Below are 22925 nucleotides of genomic sequence, written 5' to 3'. Positions count from 1 at the left end.
GTCTCTTAAATTTGTGACTACCTTGTTTCCATTAGAATTGGTGCTACTAGTGTTCCTGGAGTAGATGAACTGGGAATCTTACTTGTCTTCACCTTGTGTGGTGCTACTTGACCCTTTTAGTACAGAAAAACTGGTTCTGTGTTTTGAAAGACTGTCTCTTCACAGTGTTGTCATTTTGTATTACAAGTAAATTTTAACTTAAAAACAGCATCTGACCTGGTGAATTGGAGTGCTCATTTTTTGAGTGAGTAAGGTTACTGTGCTGTTTACTGAGGAAGAGCTCTACACTATGGCTTTACTTGTAGATGGTGCAGTCCCTGATGATGCTTCAGTATTAACTGAATAAAGCAATGTTAATGTTTTAATCTTAAAGAAGTACAAATGGCTTGAATCACAACTTCTGTTGTGGGTGAACCAGTATGATATTTGAGCTTGGATCTAGCAATGTTGTCTTGTATTACATGTGGAAATCTCTCTTGTTCCCCACCCCAGCCTTAGCTGAATAAAATGAACAGCAAGCCAGGCTGTTGTTCTGTACAGGTCCTTCCATGCTGCTGTTAAGCTGGCTGCTCCCTCGTGTTTCGAGGGAAATGTTCAATGCAGAGTGGCAGAAAGTTGTGATGCAGTACCAGTACTTTGGCTACAGCTCATTTCTGCCAGTCACAACAATGAGTTTAAGTCCACGAAGTCAGTAGCTGTAGGACATTTTCCTCTCTTTCTCCTGAATGAACTGTGCCACAGCTCCTGATGTATGGCCCTTTTCACATAACTGCAAACCAGAAGTGTTTGCATTTCCATAAAACTTCAAGATAAGAAGAGATTATCGTTTTATAGAATCATGAAGCATTAATATAGCAATCTTCCTGAAGTCTTGGTTGAGCTGTTTCTGTAACTTTGGGTCTGGAACACAGGAATAGGGAAGGAAAAAATAGTATTTTACACTTCTTCTAACATAAGCATAGTTATAAGCAGAATTGCAGTTTGAAGTTCATCTATAGCAGTTTTCTTTGAGCAGTTATTCTAATGCCCCAAATTAATATTTTAAAGTTCAGAAATTCCATTTTTGAAAGTGTTAAATTTTGAATGCCTTTTAATGCTGTAAGTATGTATTTGATTAATTGATGAACATCTTATGGTCAGCGAGTCTTTCTTGTGTTTTCAAATACACATCTAGAATCACTAAACAATGACAATATTGCTTTTTCACATCCTAATGAGTCTGCTTATGTCTAAAACTTATCTTTTTATATTTAATGCTTTTGTTCAGCATTATTTTTTCAAAAAATAACTCTTGCAGTCACAATAAAGACTTTATGTAATTATTTTGACATTTACATTCCTAATTGGCACTTTAAATGATCATTAATATATTCTCAGGACTACCTGAGCTTTTGTGGCCCCTTTTAAAATTAATTTGACACAGTAAGTACCTTGAATATATTCTATTTGAATTGCCTTGAAGTTGAGTGGTGAAAGGTGTTGGAGTCAAATCATAGTAGTGACAGAGAAAATGTTACCGTGAAAAGTAGTGTTGAAATTTAAATATTAAAAATGCCTCAAAAAAGTGTTCCATATTTGTTTATTTGAAAACTTGATTGATTTCCTTTGGCAAGAAAAAGGAAAAATCAACAAAAGCACTAGGTCTTATTGTATAAATTATAGTATTTCCATATTTCCTAGTGATACACTCTAAATATGAAGTACATCTTCCCTCAAAATATACAGTAGAGGTATCTTAAGACTAAAATTGTTTAAATTTATCTAGTTACGCTGGATTGCAGTCTTTAATACTTGTATGAGTAAATGTATATAATATCAGAGAATATCAGTGTAGTAAATTTTTTGGTTAGTTAAAAAATTGGTTTTTATCTCTGTGCAGATAAACTGTCTGAAGATTTTGAAAAGGGCAATTTCTGAAGCTGCCATGCTATGTTCTTGGTGTTACCTATTTACACAGTTGCAGATTTAACATACAGCATTTATTTAGATGTTTCTTTTTGTTCACAAGCCAGAATCTGGGAAAATGTCCCCCACTGCTAACTGCAGGGATTTATAGCTTTGTGAAGCTCTTCATATGAGATTAAATGTTCAGGTGTTCCACTTGAAGGAATATCAATCTGTTCAATTAAAAATCAGAGTTCTCAAAATTGTTTTCACAGTAAGCTTACACAACCTTGTTAATACGCACTGAATTATGTTCTCAAAGGTGACAGTGTACTTGTATTTGAAATATTTTGATTCACCACAAAATAGAAACTGCAACAGTCGCCAAGGTCAGAAAAAATGGATATAAGCACTGTTGCTTTCTCAATAAATGCAAGCTTTTGCCTTAGTAGATGAAAAAATACTTCAGAATCCTTGCCAAATCTGTGTATACTGTGCTTGACTAGGATGGATTGAGCAGATTTCTCAGAAATGAGTTAGTGCTTTACAGGGATGTATGATGGGAGGCCATAGAGGGTGGGCATTTGGATTTGTGAGCACCAATCACCAGATAAGATGCCAACATTGAAGTCTGGGTGATCATAGTCAGTGGAAGTCCTGACAGTCCATTGTTTGGGATCTCCTCAAAAGTCTGATAACTTCTGGCTGCAGATCTGATAAAAGATATCACATTATTCATAGTAACAAAGATTGTCCAGAAAAGAGGCCCTCAATTATTTCTGAGGAATACTGTCAGTTCAAACTGAAGAATTAACTGTCACTTGTCTTATCTTGTCGTCTATAACACAAATATTCCTATGAAACAGAGAAATATTTTAGATATTTATGCTGTCAGTCTTAGAACTGTAATTTTGAGAGTGTGTAGAGGAGCAAGAGTTTCTTTAATCTAGAAAAATGAAAGAGAATAGAAAACAGTTTTGTGGTTTGGTCTGTTAAAACTACAGCACATTTTGTTTTCTAATCTATGTTTGAGCCCATAGCTTCACAGCCAAAGAAAAGCAGTAATTGGGCTGGTTTTGCCAGTAAATCAATGAAAAGTGCTGAAAAAGCACTAGAATCACAAATCTGCCACTGTGTTAGTAGACTTGTACTGGAACAGCTTGAATTTTAAACGAGTCTGTTACACAAGAATGAGAATCCAGGTCACTCCTTATGTATAATGGATTTACCATACCAGCAGAAATAAAGGTATTTAAAGCTTACTTTTTATAGCTGGATGGATAATTAAAATATTGCAGGTTTGATGAATGTTAACAAATACACCAGTTGCTTGTCCTCTTTCTTCTCCCTCAATGAACACCCAGCACCAATAAAAAACAGAACAACAGGATAAATAAAAAGATGCCATTTTGTTTTTACTTCTTAAGCCTTGCTCCAGTTTCACTCAACTTGCAGTTACACAAATGATGGTATTTGAACACTACAGTTAAGTGTTTAATAATTAGCTATATGTGTACCAGATGAGTGGGGTCTGCATGTCATATCATTTTGGTTAAACAGCCATACAGTTTTCATGCTAATATATTAGCTTTCTAAGAAATTAAGAAATCCTTTCTTAAATATTTCCCTATCTTTCTGTGTTTAAATTAAATCCCAAGGAAAGATGGTAAGAGCTTTGTAGACTTATCTAATTAATCATCTTGTATCTGATGTGTCTTCAGCTGTTTTCTGGACATGCTGCAAAGGTCTCAATATTTGGTTTCTGGTAGGCCAGGATGCTGGCAAGGTGCACACTCTGAAATGCATCTCTGTGGAAACAGCTGGAATGCAGTTCCTGTAGAAATGAGCTTTTGCTAGCCTTTGTGAGAAGCACTTAGATCAATAACTGTGCTCTGGGCAATGGCTGGTGAGCTTTCCAGGTTAAAACTAGCACTTACAGCATTGTGTTTCCTCAGAAAATAGCATGGTATTCTCGTGGCAATGAATTTTAAACAGTCTTTGGGTTTTGGGTGGTAAAATTTGGCACTGCTTAAGTTTTCATGTGGACTCTGCATATAGCCTGTTTTAAATAATACTGCAGGTGGCCTAATTACAAGATGCCACATTTTGGAGTTCATCATGTTTGTCTGAGAGAGGGTGGCTTTCACTTTTGATGAAAACTGTAGGGCAATAAAGAAGCACTTGTATGTTTGTTACTTATATACCCTGGAGATTTGAATAGACTGAGTTGTAAAATTTGAAAACATAGATCTCTGTATCAAGGACTGATAAAATCCAGTGCCTCATTTTGTTCCAAAATTGTTATTACAATTTGCATGTCACTGAAATTAATCTCAGCATTTTATACCTAACTAGCTTCATGTGTCAGAGAGGAAATAGGCTGGTTTTCATGGGAACTGTAAATTGGTCATTGTGCCTTTTGTGAATAAATGTATATAATATCAGAGAATATCAGTGTAGTGATAGGCTTTCTAGGCCATTCATAGGAATGGCTATTCCTCATTTGAGTAAAAATTTTTGCTGGACATTTTAAGATGTTAAGTAAATTACCAGTCCTAGGGGGAGTTCTGTCTCAAGAGTATGCATCTCTCTTTTTCACTGTTCCATCACAGTACTCCTAATGAGATGTGGAACAGTGTATGATTAGAAAGAAACATTTTGAGCAGTCGTCTTATGACTTGTTTATTTTGCAGGGGTTTGTCTGGTGTCTTGCAGTGATTGGTTTTTTCTTGCTTTCTGTTTTAGTGATGTATGAGTGAATGGAAACCATTAGCTCATTTCACATAGAAATTTTTGGTTACTGCAGACCTAGATTTGAATCAAAGCACATCAAGATGAAAGGTTTTATAGCCTCCACTCCTAGTCCCTTGAGCCTTCCAAGGCTGTTCTTGTCCTTTTTAAGTTCATTCATGTCCTGTAATGGGAAAAAGAATTATTTACAGTTCAGTTTCTCCCCAGCATAATCAGTTCTCTTTGAGTTGGCTTTGATTCTTCTCTGTAAGTTTATTTTTTAGCAGCATAGAAGGAATTTAATTTGATCTTTGCACTTTTTCCCCCTCTGTAGTAGCAAGAGTTAACAGAATAAGAAACAGATTGTAAAATGCAGTATAGAAATTGCAGTTTGCTGTCATTTGTGGTTTAAGAAAAGGGGGTGGTATTGAAAGGGCTTGAAAGGGCTTTAATGAATATTGTTTAGTGTTTTTGAAACCCAATGGTCAGAGGCAGCAACAGAAACAGCCTCAGAGCTTTTAGGGTGATTAGCATTTTTCCTAATGCAGGTGATTGTTTCACCTCCTCTTTTATGTCAGCGTTTTTCACTGTCTGTTGCCTTTTGTTTATATTCAAATGACATACTGTTAAAGAAGCCTTTTTTGTGTGATTGCAATGCTTTTTCCCCTCCTTCTGTAGAAAATCTGTTTGCCACAGACAGGCAGAGCATGTGTTTCTCTTGTCTTGGTTGGGTGCACAAATCTTCTTTTATGTGTGCTGCTTCTTACCCTGTTGCCTAGACGATCGCTGGCTTTCACTAAGAATGTCTGGTTCTCGTAAAGAGTTTGACGTGAAGCAGATTTTGAAAATCAGATGGAGGTGGTTTGGTCATCAGGCATCAGCCTCGAACTCTGCAATTGAAAACGATCAGGGAGACTTCTGGAATAGAGGACAAAATGTAGCAACTGCTGGCAGGAAGTTTTTAGACTCGGGTAACTTACCTTTAACATCAGTTGGTTACAGAAGGTCCAGCCAACAGGATTTCCAGAATTCACCTCTTTGGCCAATGGCATCCACCTCAGAAATCCCTGCATTTGAATTCTCAGCAGAAGACTGTGGAGGTGCACGTTGGCTTGGCAGACAAGAAACAGATGATAGAGCAAGTGAAGAAGAAAATGAATCGGACAGCAGCTCGTGCAGGTTAATTATTACTTTCCTATTGTGAGAAATGTGTTTTCATTTCATGTTTGTAGTTAGTATGCATATGTAGGCTAGCCTTTGTTCTGAACTCAAATGCTTCAGAAACCTAGCAGGTACTGTGCATCAGAAACAGAATATTAATTATAATCGGGTTCTGTGTGTTTACTAGGACCTTTTTAAGGCAGTCAGTGGGGATAAACAAAGTGCAAACATGGATGCACTTTAAACTCGTGTTTTAAACGGTGTACTAGTACATGCTGCTATGAACAAGGTACTGCCCATTACATGGTAACGTTACAGAATGCTTTCTACATTATTTTGAAGTGATACTGATTGTTTAGTTATGTCAGTTAGGAGAAGATTATGAAAATGTAAACTTCTTCTGATTCTGATCTCATGCTTCCCTGTGTATCTATAGGCAACAGAGAAGGAGCTGTAAAAAATACTTAGACTATAAATCAAAGACAAAAATTGCATCAATTGAAAGTCAATCAATTTGTACTTTAAAGAGGTTCCAGTAACCCATTTGGTTGAATTAAACTGTGCATCTGGCAGAAAAAGAAAAAATGTTTCTATTGCATCTGTAAAGATGTTTCGGTGTTCTTTTCTTACACATCGTTACTAAAGATGAAACTGTAAAACTTGTTCTTGAAATAAAGTTGTTTGCCAGTTATTGTAAATCAGGCAAGTTAATAACCTTTATTGTGAAATATCAGTTAAATTCTTGTATTTCATTTGCTGTATAAGTCAGTCAGTCTTTCACTAAAAGTATTTTTCCTGTTTTGTAGCTCATGTAGTGCATAATTGCTTACCATTTCAGAAAATGTTATGTTTGCTTTCTTGCTTTTAAGACAGCTTTACACTGATGTGGCATTTCAGAAAGTGTGGCTACTTAAAAGGGTACACTGTTTAATAAAGGTTATTAAGGACAGATCAATTTACTTATAGCAGTTGAGTGCTTTTCATTCCTTGGGAGAAGAATCAATGTAGTGGAAAGGCAAAGTAGTCTATAATATAAACATGAACTGTTTATTGTATATATGACCTTTAAATATTCAAGGAAAGGAAGGAGAGTAAAATTGCTTAGATGTGGACATAGTGTATTTGCTTTTATCACCCCATGTCAAAATAGTAGAATTACTGGGAAAGGAAATGCTACATACTGCTGCATCATAACAGCAGTCCCACTGTGCTGCAACAACTATGTAGCTGTAAGTAACACACTGCTGAAGAGATCCCATTTTAAATGACATTCAGATATAAATTTTTAAATTGCTATGTTATTGGATATGATACAGGTATAACATCATTTTCCAACAGCAACATATATTTCTGATGGGAAATTTTTGCATGCAGCATTATCCCAGTTAGTATATTCTCTTCATAGCAAGGCAATCATTGTAGGAAAATAAATGTGTAGTTTTAAAAGATAAATGTGGAGATTAAAAATAGTACAACATTTGGTCTTAATTGTTAGAGAATAATGTGCATATGGTAAAACTAATTTGTTCCTTTGTTGAACTGGAGAACTGCAGATACTTATTTAGGAGGTTTTAAGAAGTCTTGGTTTGAGTTTTTTTTCTGTTGCAGAAAATTTTCTCTAGTTATATACTAGAGAAAATGCACAAAGGATTTGAACTTAGTAAATTGGAAGTATCTTTTAAATTATCTGCTTAATTATGTATAACATCTAGAGGTTTTGTATTTCTGTTACTGTCTTCTGTATGCATTCATGCTAATGTTTACTTACATGCTTTAAATAATTTAGATAAGTTTTGAGTTCTGTGTCAGTACAATTTATTATGCAACTAATGGCAGTGTGGGAGCTTGCTTTGTATTGTTATCCGTATCTCTGTCTTATGAAGAGACTGCACTTATGCCATGTTTTGTTCACATCATTTGTTAAAAATGTATAAGCTCTTGGACAGACTATACAGTTCTGCCTAACACCTGGAGTTTCTCTGATATTAAGGACTTAATTAAATGTTTTTTCTATGCATTCTAAAATACGGCTTCTTTTATGTTGACTCGAGGGAGAAAGCTCCATATCAACACTTTTGTTATGTAGTTTACAAAGAGCTTTTTTTCCCATATGAAAACATTGTTGCCTCCTTTACAAGTAAATCATGTGCATGAAAAAGTCTTTTTAAAAAACCTTCTGTAGAAGCTATAGTTACCTTTCCTCTATGCTCCTCTGTAACTTACTGCCCAGTTAGAAGCCCTAATAGCATGAACAGAAACAGCTCTACTGCTTTGTTTGTATCAGTCCTTCCTCTTTGCCTTGCCATATAGTACAAGGAGAAAAGCATTTAGATAAGATAAATGATGTCACTATGACATCATTTAGATCATTATGTGGTTCATTTAGAGGAGAGCTGCTGTCAGATTAATTTGGTGTTATATAGAGTTCAATTCCAAATTTTGTACCAGATCTTTGACCAAGGTTGTGTGTGAGATGCAAACAGATCATTCAGATTCAAGAATCAGAGCTGGTCAGCTGTAATACTGTTCACATCATACTCCTGGTGTCATTTGTAACCTCCGTTAGCTCGAATGGTTGTTTACTGGGACAGGGAGTTTTGAATTCTTCTGCAGATGTTCATCTCCTAGATTTCCTCTATTGCTGCTGTTTGTTATCTGTCCTGCATCCCTGAGGCAATGATCATCCTCTTGGATTCATACACTTTTAAGAACTCACCAACAGCTCTGCAGACTCTTGTACAGAAAGTGTAAGTCTATTAGCATTAGATTTATTTTTCTTAACTTTTTTTGGTGGTGCCTTAGCAGCAATCTACAGACCTTGAAGGCATGGTGGAGATAAAGCTAAAAATACTTGGGCATACCTTGTGTGCAGAATGTTGTGTCTGCTTCATTGCATTCATGTGTGCACTAAAATACTGGAATTACTTTATTGTAGACTGAAGGAGGGAAGTGTATTAAAATATTTATATTTAAACATTAAATACAAGCAGGATTCCAGAATTCATCAGCTGTGTGCTGACCTTGAGCAGTTTAGTAAAATGTCTGTAATTATTTAAAGACAAAGTCTGAATGTACCACGTAGTACCAGCTCTGCAGTATTGCTCTGGTTGATCATTCTTGGAGTTAGTATGTTGTAACTTCCAGTCTAAGTTTGCCTCCTCACCCTGAGTTTTCAAGCTACAGAATCCTTTGATATGTCTTTTATTTTCACCTCAGTCTCACTGACCTTTGAGGGTGTAAGGACTTGTGGAATTCTCCCAGGTTGTCATTGCTGTGGCAAATGGAACTGGAAAAATATTCATAAAACAGTTTGTGGAAGGAGGGGCATTTAAATTTTTTATTTCCAGTTACAGGGTAACAGACACAAATAGCTTTTGAATCATTCTTTTTCCTTTTTTTTTTTTTTTTTAATTTTGTTTAATTTTTGCAAATACTGTAACTATTAGAATCTCTTTTTCATGTTCTCTTTATGGACCACTGAACCTTAGTCTTTCTTTCTCCTGTTCCTTCATTATGGAAAATGGTTTGTAAGTTACTACTCAAGGGCGGGTATGGGATTGAGCATCTTTAGATGAGAGGGAGAGCTAGGCTTGACTCCCTTGTGTCCTGAATACATTATATTGTGGATACTGGAGAACAGACACCATTGCAATTATTTTTCCTTATTGAATGAGCGTGATGACTGGAATTCTGTGTGGAAAAGGTGCAGTTTTGAAACTGGCAGTAGCTCCAGTGAAATTGTGATCCTTCAAGCTTTTTCCTTTGTGGTTTCTTCCTTTCTATCTGCAAAACACTTTCTAAGGTTGTAATGTAAATTAAATTCTGATAGTGTGTAATTTTTTTAAAATGTTATTAACTAAGTTACTTTGAGGAATATGGGTTAATATATAGTTCAAACAAACCAGAAAAAACCACAACATAACCCAATTGAGAATGTACTAAATTTTGACATGGAGATACAGAATAATTTCCTCAGTATTTGTGCATTGACCAGCGACCTACCCATTCCACTTCTGGTTTTTGTTTTTCAGGGCTGCTGGTTAAAGAGTTGCTTTCACTGAGTACTTCTTGCTCATTCCCTTGAGAATGCCACCCAGCTGGCCAATATAATGTTGTCCATGGTTACATGGTTACATCTTTGTGTGAGCCCCGATTCAGTTTCCAAAATGGCCACAAAGAATACTTGTTCCAGCCTGTAAGAGGGCTGGTTAAATGGCAAACCGCAGCTTCTGCAAGAATATTTAATATAAATTGCCCCAAGGGAAATCAGTAGGCAGGTATCTAATTTCTGATCCATTATTAGATTTAGCTCTGAATTAAAGACCAAACTGCTTGGCTTTTTTAGCTATCTGGGTATGTGCATTAAAAAAAAAAAAAAAAAAACCAAAAAAAAAAAACCAAATCAAAACATATGATAAAACCCAAGACCAAACCACAAAGTTCCCCTTTACAGAAAATCTTCTGTTGGAAATTTAGACTTTGGTGTTGAGGAGCTCTGTCTTGAAATGAGTATCCTACACCAAGGAGTGAGATAAGTTTTATGGTGGATTTAGCCCCAGGCATGCTGCTCAGTTCATGACATCTTTGTGGAAGCAGGGGTTGGGATGCCAATATTGTGAAACCACATCTTTCCAAATGTTATGGTAGATCCAGAGTATTTTATAAGTTGCCTGCATTGTTGAAAACTAAGCAGTGGTCAGTTAAAGAACTGTGAGGAGGAAAACATGCTTTCCACAGTGTACATCATTGGGATTAATTTCCTTTATCTCCTAGGGTCATGCATTCCTTTTACATTTTCTCTATTCCTGTTTTTTCCCAGTCTTCTGTGTTTGTGCATGCAGATGGGAATAATTTTTCTCCCCATCTACCCTTGCTTTTCACTCTTGGTGACTTCTGATGTGGTAGATCTCATATCAGACCAAGGAGGGCAGTAGGAGTGGTGGTGTAGCAATGTGTTTGCGGGGTTTTTTCCCCTGCATGCCCATATGCTCTTATTAGCTGAGTTTTGTTCTTGCCACCTTAGGTTAAGTGTGAAACATAAGTGGCAGGGAGGGGTTTGGTTCCTTACTGCCATCCTTCCATTACTTTTTCACTTTGCAGGGCCTTGGTGGATGTTCTTCCTTAACCATCTGACAGCACTACAGATTCAATTGCTGGGCTGATCTCTGTGTCTCACTTAGTTGAAGAGTACAACATGAAATGATTATACATTTTCCACAAGGGTCTAGATTGTTTTGGAGAAATAAAGACAACATGAAAAAAATAAAATAGCAGGGAAATAAATATTAAAACAATTAATGCATATTCACTTTAAAATCACATATGATTTTTATTTTACCCTTTGTAGATAAAATTTCACCTGAATATTGTATGAACTAAGATTTCTGTTGTTGTCTTCAGCAAAACCTCCAACAGCAGTCACACCTTATCATCTTGTCAGACAATGGAGCCCTGTACCTCAGATGAATTTTTTCAGGCTCTCAACCATGCTGAACAAACTTTTAAAAAGATGGAGAATTATCTTAGACACAATCAGCTGTGTGATGTGGTGTTAGTCGCTGGTGATCGTAGAATTCCAGCTCACAGGTAAGTTTATCATAAATTGAAATAACTTCATAATTATTTACAAATGCACCATCAAAGTGTGTCCCATGTTTTGTTTAAAAAATGTCAGAACATCCTAAACCATTCAATTTAAACCATTCAATTTTTTAACATATCTTTGGAAATGAAAAATTATTTTTTCTAATGTAAGCAATGCAGAATAAAAAAGTTTAAGTTCCTTTTGTTTCTAGGTATACTTATGATATTTGCATAACAAACCCCCAGAAGTCCCAAATGCACTCCCAGAATATTACAAGTTGTAGTGGTTTCTTTACCATAGAGCGATGTAAATTTTTTTCTTAGATTTAATTTTGTTTAATTTTTTTCTTTGTACTAGCAATTATGCTGTTGGAGTCACAATTAACAATAAGTACAGTCTTCTGTTCACATAAAGGTTTTTTGCTCCTGTACTAAGAAGAGTCCTTTGATAGGAGACTTCTGAACATTGCCAGTATTAGAGGTCTAAATTAGTTCAAACTTTATCCTCTGTGTCATCTGTGTAATCAACAAATCATATGTATGCTGCTTAAAATCTAGGAAAGTACCAAAGATTGCAAAACACAGGCATGTGTAGCTGAAGCACATTATGGTATTTAACGCACAGAATTTGTAATTTTAATAGGAACCTAGGTATAAGTAAGCTGGTGTTTCCTAAGTTGAGGTCTACAACAGAAATAACATCCTAAAGCATTCTTGTTTTCCATTGCTGATTCCTACTCCCACAGGGAAACTGCAGCTTAATGCTGTAATGGTAATAAAAAGATGGGAAGATGTTGCTGGTTTGGAGTTGGTACTTTCCTTAAAAAGCCAGATTTCTGCTTTTATTCGGATATTATCCACACTGTTGTGCTGACTCAGCTGAGGGAATGACAGCATGGGGATGGAAACTGACTTGAGAATCAGAGAGGCTTTTAAACCATAGCCTGCTGTTGCTCTCGGAGACTTCATTTTATAAAGTGTTCACTTAGTTACTAAAGTGTGTTGTCCCTGTGAAAAGAATGAGTCAGATGAAAATGGAATAGACACACCCCTAGTGGGCACATGCTCTAGTAATTTAGGGTCAAAAAACTTTGGAGTGGTGTAAACAGGAAAAAATAGTGATTATAATTAAGAAGTCATTTTGCTTCTTTATGGAGCCAAGGTAACCCTTTTGCAATATGTGTTTGGACTGTGGCTTATGTAATAGTTAAAAATGTGTAGAAAGGGTGCAGAGGACAGCCATGAATATCTTTTAAGGACTGGAAGGTTCTATTTGCAATGAAATAAATGGATAGAGAACACGCTAAAAAGTCCTTTAATGTGGTCCACGCTTGTTTCTTATTTCTTCAGAGAACTGACTTCACCTCTCCAGTTTGTGCTACTGTATCTATTTCTGTAGTTATTATTATGAAGCATATGCTACTACTGCTCTGGACTTCTCTTCTGAGGAGAAACATCTTGCTGTAGTTAGGATATTCTGTGTTAAATATGTATGAAAGTTAAAGCCAAAGAAGAACACTTTGTGCTTGTAGCAGGAAGTGGGAGGCTTATGATTCTCTCTTGTTCACTTTATAATGTTGGAGCAACTCACAAAGAAGCTTTGCCTTTTGCATAAAAGTTCTTTCTCTAACTGTTTTGTTTTCACAGGGAAACATAGCAATAACTGCAGTCTTAATCTCAGTAAATCCAAAGTATCTCACTGAAAACTGATTTCTTTTCATAGTGGGAAGGATAAATATGGAAATCTTAAATTTCATTTAAATTTTATAGAAATTCAATGACTGCCTTTATGTATTTGTAGTAGCCAATGTTATAAGAAAAAAATTCGGTAGTATTTTTTGCTGCCTCTGTACAAGTTCTGACTATTTTAGTATTGACTGCAGGCTGGATAAGTCAGAAAATCAGTGATTATTTTGTCTTGAGATTTAATAAGCAACAGAATATGTATTAAATACATCTTAGCTTAATGGCTTGGCATTCTAAAATGAGTAAGAAAACAGAAACTTCATTTACAATGGACAACTTTGTTTTCCTTTATTTTTCCATAAGAAAGATAAGAGTTGTTCATAGTATGTGATCACATAGAGCTGGTAAAAAAGAACATTCTTTATTAATATTAATCACACTCATAGAGAGGAGTATTCAGATTTTCAGTTTTGAACTTGGTGTTTTTAATAATTCCTGTATTTTTAAATTATCAATTTCTACTTTTTATTGAGTGTTGTGAGGTCCATTATGTATGTTTTTAGAGAAAAGAGACATGAGTTTGGTGTCTGCCTTGGTAATAATCACTGAAATTCTGAGAGGTTTTGTATCTGTGAAGAATTCGGGCTATGAGTCTACTACAAATAAAAGCATCACATATAGTCGTGATTTTTCTGAATATTCTCTATTGTTCCAAAAGTATTTATCTTCTTATTCTGTGCTGAAATCATAGCTAAAATCTTATTTACAAGGTCAAAAAGCAAGTAGGAAAAGGGGACATTCTCCAGTAGGAAGAAATGTATTATATTCCCACCCCTTCAGCTTGCAGTTCCATAAAGAAATTTTGGATACTTTGATTTAATTTATGTTTATTTTTTTCATGTTTGTGTCCACTGCAATTTCAGATGTCTGCCATTTATTATGTTCTTATTTATTACATTCAGCTAACTGCAATATCCATAATAAAAGCTTGTTTTGTTTAGCAATAACCCACTGATTAGAACATTCATGTAAGAAAAGGGAAATGTGTGTAAATTCCTGCCCAGAGGACATTTAAAGCCTGCCACATCCTCTAATCAGCAGTGTGGGCAGAGCCATTGTGTGTCTTTCTGTTGACACTGAAAGATGGAAATACAAAAGAGATGGGACTTAAGAAAAGAAGGCAAATGGAACCTTGTGTACTCTAGAGTTTAGGAGGCTTGTTTGAAAGAGCCTGAACTCTTCAGTATCACCTTACAGCTTCAGTGAATGCTGACAGTGAGTTTCCAAGGATGGTTTTCAGCTGTTACACAGCCACAAACAAGGAGCTGCCTAGGAAGAGTCCCTTTTATCTTTCAGATCTTAAGCAGCATTCTGTCAGCTGAGACGGGTTTGGAGATACTAAACCTGTAAATTGCCAGGTTTGGTAGCTGTCATCATTTTACATAGTAATTGCTTTGGTGACCTAGAAAACTATCGAGATGGTGCAGCTTGTGGCAGGTCCAACAAGTATGGCTTTTAAAGTGTGCCACATGTTTTACTGGCTCTCAGTTGAAAATTCTTCAAAATATATTAAGCCGTCATGGTAGATTGTTCTGATTTTGTATTTTGTCAGTATTTAGTGACTAGTGAATATCAAATCACATGTGTATAGCAGTAATTGATTTTTATTGACTAGTGGGAAAAAGAAAAGGCCAGTTGGATGAAAGTCTGCTTTTGTTTTCTTCTATCCTAGCTCAGTGTCACCTTGATGCATTGTCACTGTATATTTTAATCCCATTTCTTTCTTTGAAAGAACTTCTTTTTCTAAATTAGTCGAATTAAGAGAAAAGTGTAGATACATCTTCTAAGGCTTTTCATTGTGAATTAATTGCAAAACTGCTCTCAGGATAATTTGTGCTTTTTCAAATTACCTGTATTAAACTACTTCTGGGCTTCACATCCTCGGTCAGCATGTGCAAGTCACCCTCTGGAAAGCCTTTACCACTGTGAGGCATGCATACCTCCTCATGGATCTGAACGTGTTTGCAAAAATAGTAAATGGATTTCATTTCTGTTAATTTCCTTTGGATGGCTCTTGAGTCTGGAAATTACAGGGAGAAATTTGCTGATATCAAACCTCTGATAGAAGGCATTGGGACCCTTGTGTTATTTTTTGGCGTTTCTTCAACAGTTGTTTCTAAAATGTGTACAGTCCAGTGTTCTGAATAATAGTGCAGCTACCTATTCTAGTTGCACTGCTGGGGGAAGAAAGAAAAGAAAAATCAACCCCCAAACTGTGATATGACTAAGTATTAAATTCCATTTCCCATTGCAGAAGACCTGTCTTTTACAAGCTCTGTTCTGTGTAGAAGTTCCAAGTCAGAGCAGTCAGATGTGACTATGTTAAGTTTTTGCCTTTTTTTTTTTGCCAATTTTTGCCTTTTTAAATTCTGAATTGGACCTGCAGAGATAATTGGGTTATTCAAACCACTTCCAGTGAGAACACCTATTTTGTACATAGAAATCTGGTCTTGTCATCTCATTCTAGCATCAAAAGCAGTTGCAGAAATTCTCCCTTGATACTTTCATGAATGTACTTTCTAATTTACTCCAGTTCTATAGATCTCTGAGAGGCAGTATTTTCATTTAAATGCAGATTTCATTAAACATGAGGTTAAAATGCCTAGAAGTGATTGCTGGGCCATAGCTTGGCAGAAAGTTCTGATTTTCCTTAGCTAGTCAGATACAGAATAATTCTCATATTTCATTAACAGAATTTATTTTTTCTTTAAAAGAACAGAACTTTGGGGGTTTTTTTACAAAACTTCAATCATGCAAATTGTTAAAATAAAATTAATATTTTTCCCATGCAATTGTAACTTTACTTTGTTGCTTCAGCAGCTAGAAAAAAAAATTACCTTTTCTTTTCTGTAAGCCTGACCAAATGGTCAATGATCAGAGAGTTCACAAGAAAAATATATTGTGACATTAATTAATCAAAATTTTATTACTTTGCAGTTAATTAACTAAGAGACTGCTCCTTGTGTTTTATTACTTTGTATATGTACCTGTAAATTCTCCCCTAAGCACCTTTTCATTTAGTTTTGCTCTATTTTGTGGTTCCTGACCTCTGCCATTTTAACACACCTGTATAATGATTCAGCACAGCATAAACTGCCTGAAGTATTAGATTAATTGAAGATATGCATATGGACTGTTTAATGTATTTGCAGTAGGCTAAGTTCTTGGGCTTGCTCTTTGTATAGATCCATACACATATCACATCTATTTATATTGAAATCCCTTTGGGCAAGGCAACAGTGAACTGCCACAGCACAAAAATTGATCTAAGCCACAAGGCCATTCCTGGAGGTCTCTTATTCCTCATGAATAGTTATGGTTGGTTTCATATTCCTGCCTCATATAATTTTCTTTTACCCCAGTCTCTGTACACATGGAAATTCTTTCACGTTTTGCAGAGTGGCATTATTATTTGTAAAGAGTGTTTTACTCTTGATAATCCAAAAAAATGTCCATTGTGCACTAACATTTACTTGCACAGTAAAATAGTCGGGATTATTAAGAAAGGCTAAATAGATACTCAAAAAAGAGATTACTCTGTATCATCTCCACGTTTACTTTGACAAATTTTGTTATCAGTGTTAGTAATTGAATGTATATGTGTGCACTAAGAGTAAAAGCATTTTAAAGCACTTTGAAAAAGACTTCTAAGTCATTCTTTCACATTTAAAAATGTATCTAACATAATATAAATGAAAATAAATTCCATTTTATTTTAATAATGTATATTTATACTTCATTTCCAATTTATGTGGATTTGAGGGTGTTTATGTCTGTGTTGGCTATTAAAAGTCATTGCTTTGTAAGGCTAATTAGTTTAGATCAGTAGCAAATGTAGGTTTAGTATCAGCACTTCATTATTCATAGAGAGAAACTAGAGCATGGAGCACTTCGTCAATTTTTAAATGTTTTTCTCACTATAGTGTTTCTGCAAAGGGCAAAGTAATGAATCATAAATTAACAAACATCAGGCTGACTAAGATTTTTTTTCTTCTCTTCTGTTTCTCTCCTTTTGTGCTGCATGTCATACTCAGATTGGTTCTCTCCTCTGTTTCGGACTACTTTGCAGCAATGTTCACTAATGATGTAAGGGAAGCAAGACAGGAAGAAATCAAGATGGAAGGTGTGGAGCCAAAGGCATTGTGGGCTCTGGTTCAATATGCATATACAGGTAATTGAAGTGAATATGGGAAATTCATCTAATGAATTGTCCTCATGTGAGCATTGTATTCCATTACTAGATTTCAAATGCTCTTTACAAATTATTCACATTATTTAAATTCTTATAAATAAATAAAAATAAATCATAGAATATCTTGAGTTGGAAGCAACCTACAAGGATTCTCAAAGTCTAACTCCTGACCCTGCTCAGAGCACCCCAACAATCACACCGTGTGTCCCAGAGTGTTTTCCAAATGCTTCTTGAGCTCTGTCAGGCTTGGTGCTGTGACCACTTCTCTGGGGAGCCTGTTCCAGTGCCCAGCCACCCTCTGGGGGAAGAACCTTTTCCTAATGAGAAAGGAACCTTTTCCTAACCTCCTTCAGGCCATTCCCTCTGGTCCTGTCACCAGTCAGCAGAGAGAAGAGATCAGTGCCTTCCCCCCCTTCCCTGGTGAGAAAGCTGTAGACAGCAATTGGGTCTCATTGCTGTTACCTGAGACAACCTGATAGGATAAAGTTTCTCTGGTAATACTACATTCAATTAGTTAACAAATTATGTGAATCTATTAAATGTATCATGACTGACAAAACAAGGAATCTCATTAGGATTCTCTTTCCTTTCATCATTATAGGTACTAATTTTGAAAATTATTAGTTATCTAATGCTGAGGGTGATGTTTACAAGCCTTCTATTCTGTCATATAATCTGTAAATAATTCTATTGCCTTGGGGTTTTAGGGAATTTGTAAGATTATAAGAGCAAACTAATGTGATTTTCTTTTTGATGTTACTAGGTCGCCTTGAATTAAAAGAAGATAACATTGAGTGCCTGTTGTCTACAGCTTGCCTTCTTCAGCTCTCTCAGGTTGTAGAAGCATGCTGTAAATTCCTCATGAAGCAGCTTCACCCATCCAATTGCCTTGGAATCCGATCCTTTGCTGATGCCCAGGGTTGCACTGACTTGCACAAGGTGGCTCACAATTACACCATGGTATGTTGTTACATTAACTAGGATCTGCTTTATTTAGTAGGGGAAAATATACAATGTTTTCCTAAATATGGTACTAATGTTTTCCCCCCAGAAAGTCTTCATAGTTTTCAAACAAGAATATGTTCCCATGATGAAAAATGACAAAATAGCTGCAAAGTTGCTGGTTTAGAGTGGGAAGGAAACATATGAGCATAAATGCCCTGTAAACAGAAATGGAATTGTGGGGTATGCATTTAATAACATATTTCAAAAGCCTGTTCTTCTTTCTGACAGTCAAAAACTACAGACTTCACAGTGGGGAAGCTGCCATCATCTATTCCAAAATTACACATTACTAAATGGAAGTGTAGAGTTCCTTTTTTGTAATGAACTGGAGTTATCAGGTTCCAAGATGTACTTGGGGTATGAATGTGGATTCAGCAATATAGATTCTGCATCATCCTTAATAATTTAGCAACGGGATGTCAGGCATCAAAAAATTTAATTCTAGGCTAGGTAATATGTGACTAAATACAAACTTGCCAATTATATTTTTCAGTTAACTTCTAGAAATTCAGACCGACCAACTTAAGTAAACTTTATCTGCTTAGCAGTTGTCCTTTTATTTTATACAAAATGTTCTTTTTTTTCTTCTCACAAGTGTATTTTAGTAAAGTTATCAGAAGAAGGCAGAAGAACTATCTCTGAAGCAAGTCAGTTCATCTCCTCTTTGCAGTTTTGAGAGGCATTTTGCTCACTTGTTGATGAAATTTTGCCTAAATAAGTTCTTGGGATTTGAATGAGGGCATGTAGATACTGCATAAGAGATGTGGGAATAAGGATAGTACTTAATTTGCTTGTGTGTCATGGCATTACCTTGCCATTAAGTTATTGGCTAAGATCCAAGAGTTGTAATTTGTCTTGTAATTAGTATTAGAAATCCATGGCTCTTCCTCTTGCTGCCTTAGGTTTTGCTGGTTTAAAACAATTTTTAAAAAAATTTACTTATTGACTTAAATTTATTTAGCTTACTATGTATAACAGTTTAAAATAGCTTTTTTTTTTTTTTCCCAAATACAAGACAATGTTCCTCTGCAGTGAATGGAGCTCTCAGATATTTAATATCATGGACACACAAATTTACTGATGCAGATCAATAAATAAGGTGCAGATTGTAACTTACATGTTTCTATTCTTGGTCTTCATTATTGCAAAAACAAAAATAAGGAGTCTGCTGTTAGGTAGAATGTGCAATGAAACAGTAAAGTAAATGTGGCTTATGCCTTTGAGGAGTATTGGAATTTATGTTGAGTGAGACCAGTGATAGAAGAAGTATGTGAAAAGAGAAACTCTCTCTTCTGATCTACTTGTTCCTTTTCAGAATAAGTATGTATTTTGGTTTGGGCAATTGTCATGTCCTTTTTAAGTGAACTGCCAAAATCAGAGTAGTAAGAATTATTAGACTAATGCATCCTTAAAGGGGAATGTTGACATTCCAGTCTTAGTATTCTGACTGGCAATAAATGACTTAGGGAAAATAGGGCTGTGAACTTTCTTAAAGCCATTCTTCTGCAGCACTTATCTTTTATTCAGACCAGAGGAAAATAGTTCTGTGCCTTTTGGCTGTTGTTTACTTCGGTGGCAAAATTGTTGCTTTTAAGGCTTTGATGTGAATGAAATTCAAATTAGGTGGATTTTAAAATGCCATTTTCAAAACTAATTAGTTGTGCTAGATGAATTTTTCCCAAGGCCTCTTTTAATGTTGTTTAGTTCCAACAGAGACATTAAATTGAATTTTAGAAATAATGAGTAATAGAGAAGAAGCTTCTTTATTTTGAAATGAATGTTGCTATGGAAACTGCATAGAAATGTCTAGTCCAATTGAATCTTCAATTAAAATAAATCCCCAAGTAATTTCATTTGTTTAAAAGCTGTTTGAAAAAATAAAATGTTCAACACTAGTAAGTGCTAGGTACTTGATGCTCTTTCCACTAAGAAGTATTAGAATGTAAGGGTTAAGTACACCTGTAGTAGCTGGCAAAATTCTCTTTCTTAAAACAGGGAATTATTTTTATGCTGCATTGGCCTGCATAGAACAGTGTGGGACTATATTGAGTACAGTTTATAGTTCTTGTTCTTTTAAAATACTTGTAGTAGAAGTTATTGAATAATATAAAATACATAAATTTTAATTTACACGTTATTTTCTATGAATGTTTCTTTGACAGAAAAGAAACCCTGATTGCCGTTTAATATTTTTACAAGTGAAACAACTTCTCTGCTTTGAAGCTTTTTGTTACACATGTAATGAGTTTGTAATCATCTTACCTGCTTCATTAATGTACCTTTTTACATGAAGTTTGAAATTCAGGTGAAATGAGCATTTGTTTAAACTGGAGGATGAAACAGTGAGTTATCCCATTAGGTCTGCGTTTGTTAATGGGGTTCTTCTGTCTGAGTAAAGTACATTAGTCATTGGAAAGCATCAGTGATTTAAAAAAATGAAGAAGGATTTGAATGTTGCATTTCTTCATATTGCAGATATATATTATGCTAAAAGGACTGAAGTATTGCATTACTTTATTGCTTGCTGTGTTGACAGTTGATAAATTGTTTTGACAGAAGGGAACAGTTTATCAAAACTGGTCAATTATTGGCATTACAAACTTAAGCTTGAAAAATCTTCAGTATACATGAAGTGAAACAAGAACTGAAGCAATGTGTAGTGGATTTAATGCTGTATAAAGAGCAACTCTGATTTTTACACATCACAGTTCTAAAACAGAGTTGATAGAATCATGAAATGTATCTGAGTAAAGATATGTTTTGAGCAGAGGTTACCCTGTTTTGCTGTGGTTTGTATATTGTATTTGGGACATACAGTTATAAATTTAGGAATTTTATTGGACTGGCCAATATTGTATCTGCTGGCTTTAATGAATTTGTAATGGCATTTTGTGAAAAAAAAATTCTGCACATTTTTATTGCTGTCTTCAAACGCCCCTTTTTGATATCTTGTTTGTTTGAAACAGTTGATAGTGTACCTTGAATGAAAACCAATAGATCCTTTTCCACAAAAAGTGAGCAAAAGGGAAGTTAATACTTTGAGCTGAGGAAAAGCTAGCCTGTGTTATTTCCAGAACATGAAATGTCTGCGGTGACTAGTGAGTTATTCTTAGGTAAGTGTCAGTAGCTTCTTCAGTAGCCAGATTTTAACTTTCTGGTTTACAACTAAAAGAGAAAGAGTAGACATTCAAAACTTTGTGTGATGATGCCTGAGTTAGTCCCTGTCTAATCATTGTTGATCAGCTATGCATGCTTAAAGCAGAGTGAAAAGTCATTTTGATTTTCATCAGAAAGTCAGAAGGTATGTAAGCCTTCAGAAGGTATGTAAGCAGTGATAGTATTACAAGATTCAGATAAAGTTAGTTTTGAAATTTGTGTGATTTCTGAGCAAGCCAGTGGATGTATAAAAAGAAAAACTCAAAAATAATAGATTGGGTCCAAGCAGAGAAACCTAGGTAGTTTTGCAGAAGAAAAGGTGTGGCACATTTAGACTTGCTTTCTCCTGTAAGGCACTAGTTTGGAAACACAAAATCATTGAGTTATGATTTGGAAGGAAGAATTAAAGAGGGATAATTTGTCCTTTTTTTCTTGCAACAGTCAGGATAGGTTTTTCTTTTGTTAGTGGGGAGTATGAAGAGCAGAAAAATTTAAATGCTTTCTGTCCATAAAGGGCCATAAAGTTTGTGATAGTGTCAAAACAAGGATTTTACATTCTTGCACCTGAAATTGCAGTCCAGAATATCCTGCTCAGTAATCAACTGAGGAAAATACTCATACTTGGAAAATACTCATTCACTTCCTTTTCACCTGTGAAAACCCAAGATATCTTTGTCTTTCAAGTTCCCTCAGTCCTGCGTAGCACAATAGATCAGTACTGCCTTATGAAGAGTGAAAAGGTTGCTGCATGCTGCTCAGCCTGTTTTGGAATCCAGAAACAGTGCAACAAGGAGTCAAGCTAAAATATCTGTACTGCCCCTGCACACAGTGCAAGTATTCAGTTTGTTGATTGTTTAATACATCAGTCAAATCTGAGTAAAAGTAAAGAAGGTGATATCTGACTGCTGTTTGACTATTAATAGTTTACCAGGAAGTCAATTAGCACAGTTCTTAGTGAATTCATACTTAGTTGACCAGTGCACTGAAGCAGTCAGCAGACAAAATAACATCTCCTGATTGCTCTCCTTCAGATGCTGTGAGTCAAACACCTCTTGTGTTTTGGTTTCCCAAGTTCAGAGTTTAAGCAGAGCCCTGTGTTTGAGCTGCCTGTTGGGCAGCCTCAGTCCCTCTCAAGCTGCAGGTGTCTGATGCTCTCCAAGGTTTTCATCCTTCTGACACAGTGTGCAGGGAGACTAACCACCTCACTGCATCCCACTGTAGGGATTAAGTATCATTTAGAGATACACATCATGGCATCTTATTTTTATGTGCCCCTAATGTTTTTTGTTCTGTACCAAGTCCGAGGCAGATCTGTGGTTAAGAGTATCAGCATTAATCACTCTGCAGATGCTGAAGAATCAATTTGAGGTGATGTGAATGAGCAGTACCCAGCGTAAGGAGCATAAGGACTGCATGTCCCTGTCTTGGTTAATACATAAGCCTCAGGCTACTTATTTGATAAAGTTTC

At 35.6% G+C, this 22925-nt stretch overlaps 1 protein-coding gene across 2 annotated transcripts in view; it reads left to right on the top strand.

The window, feature by feature from the left end:
- Positions 1-22925, top strand: part of KLHL5 (kelch like family member 5) — a 49936-nt gene that overhangs the window by 8695 nt on the left and 18316 nt on the right. Inside the window, exons 1-4 of one of the 2 annotated variants that reach the window (XM_058024208.1) lie at positions 5400-5793; positions 11176-11361; positions 17139-17275; positions 18060-18256. In XM_058024208.1, the coding sequence (XP_057880191.1) occupies positions 5417-5793; positions 11176-11361; positions 17139-17275; positions 18060-18256 (897 nt within the window). In that variant the 5' untranslated portion in view covers positions 5400-5416. Of the gene's footprint in view, positions 1-5399; positions 5794-11175; positions 11362-17138; positions 17276-18059; positions 18257-22925 lie in introns of those variants that run through there. The other variant, XM_058024209.1, reaches the window with a different exon arrangement.

This window comes from Melospiza georgiana, chromosome 5, assembly GCF_028018845.1.
Source record: "Melospiza georgiana isolate bMelGeo1 chromosome 5, bMelGeo1.pri, whole genome shotgun sequence".
In the NCBI taxonomy this organism is placed as follows: Eukaryota; Metazoa; Chordata; class Aves; order Passeriformes; family Passerellidae; genus Melospiza; species Melospiza georgiana.
Note: the sequence above shows the minus strand (reverse complement) of the source record. Positions and strands in the feature narration are given on the sequence as shown.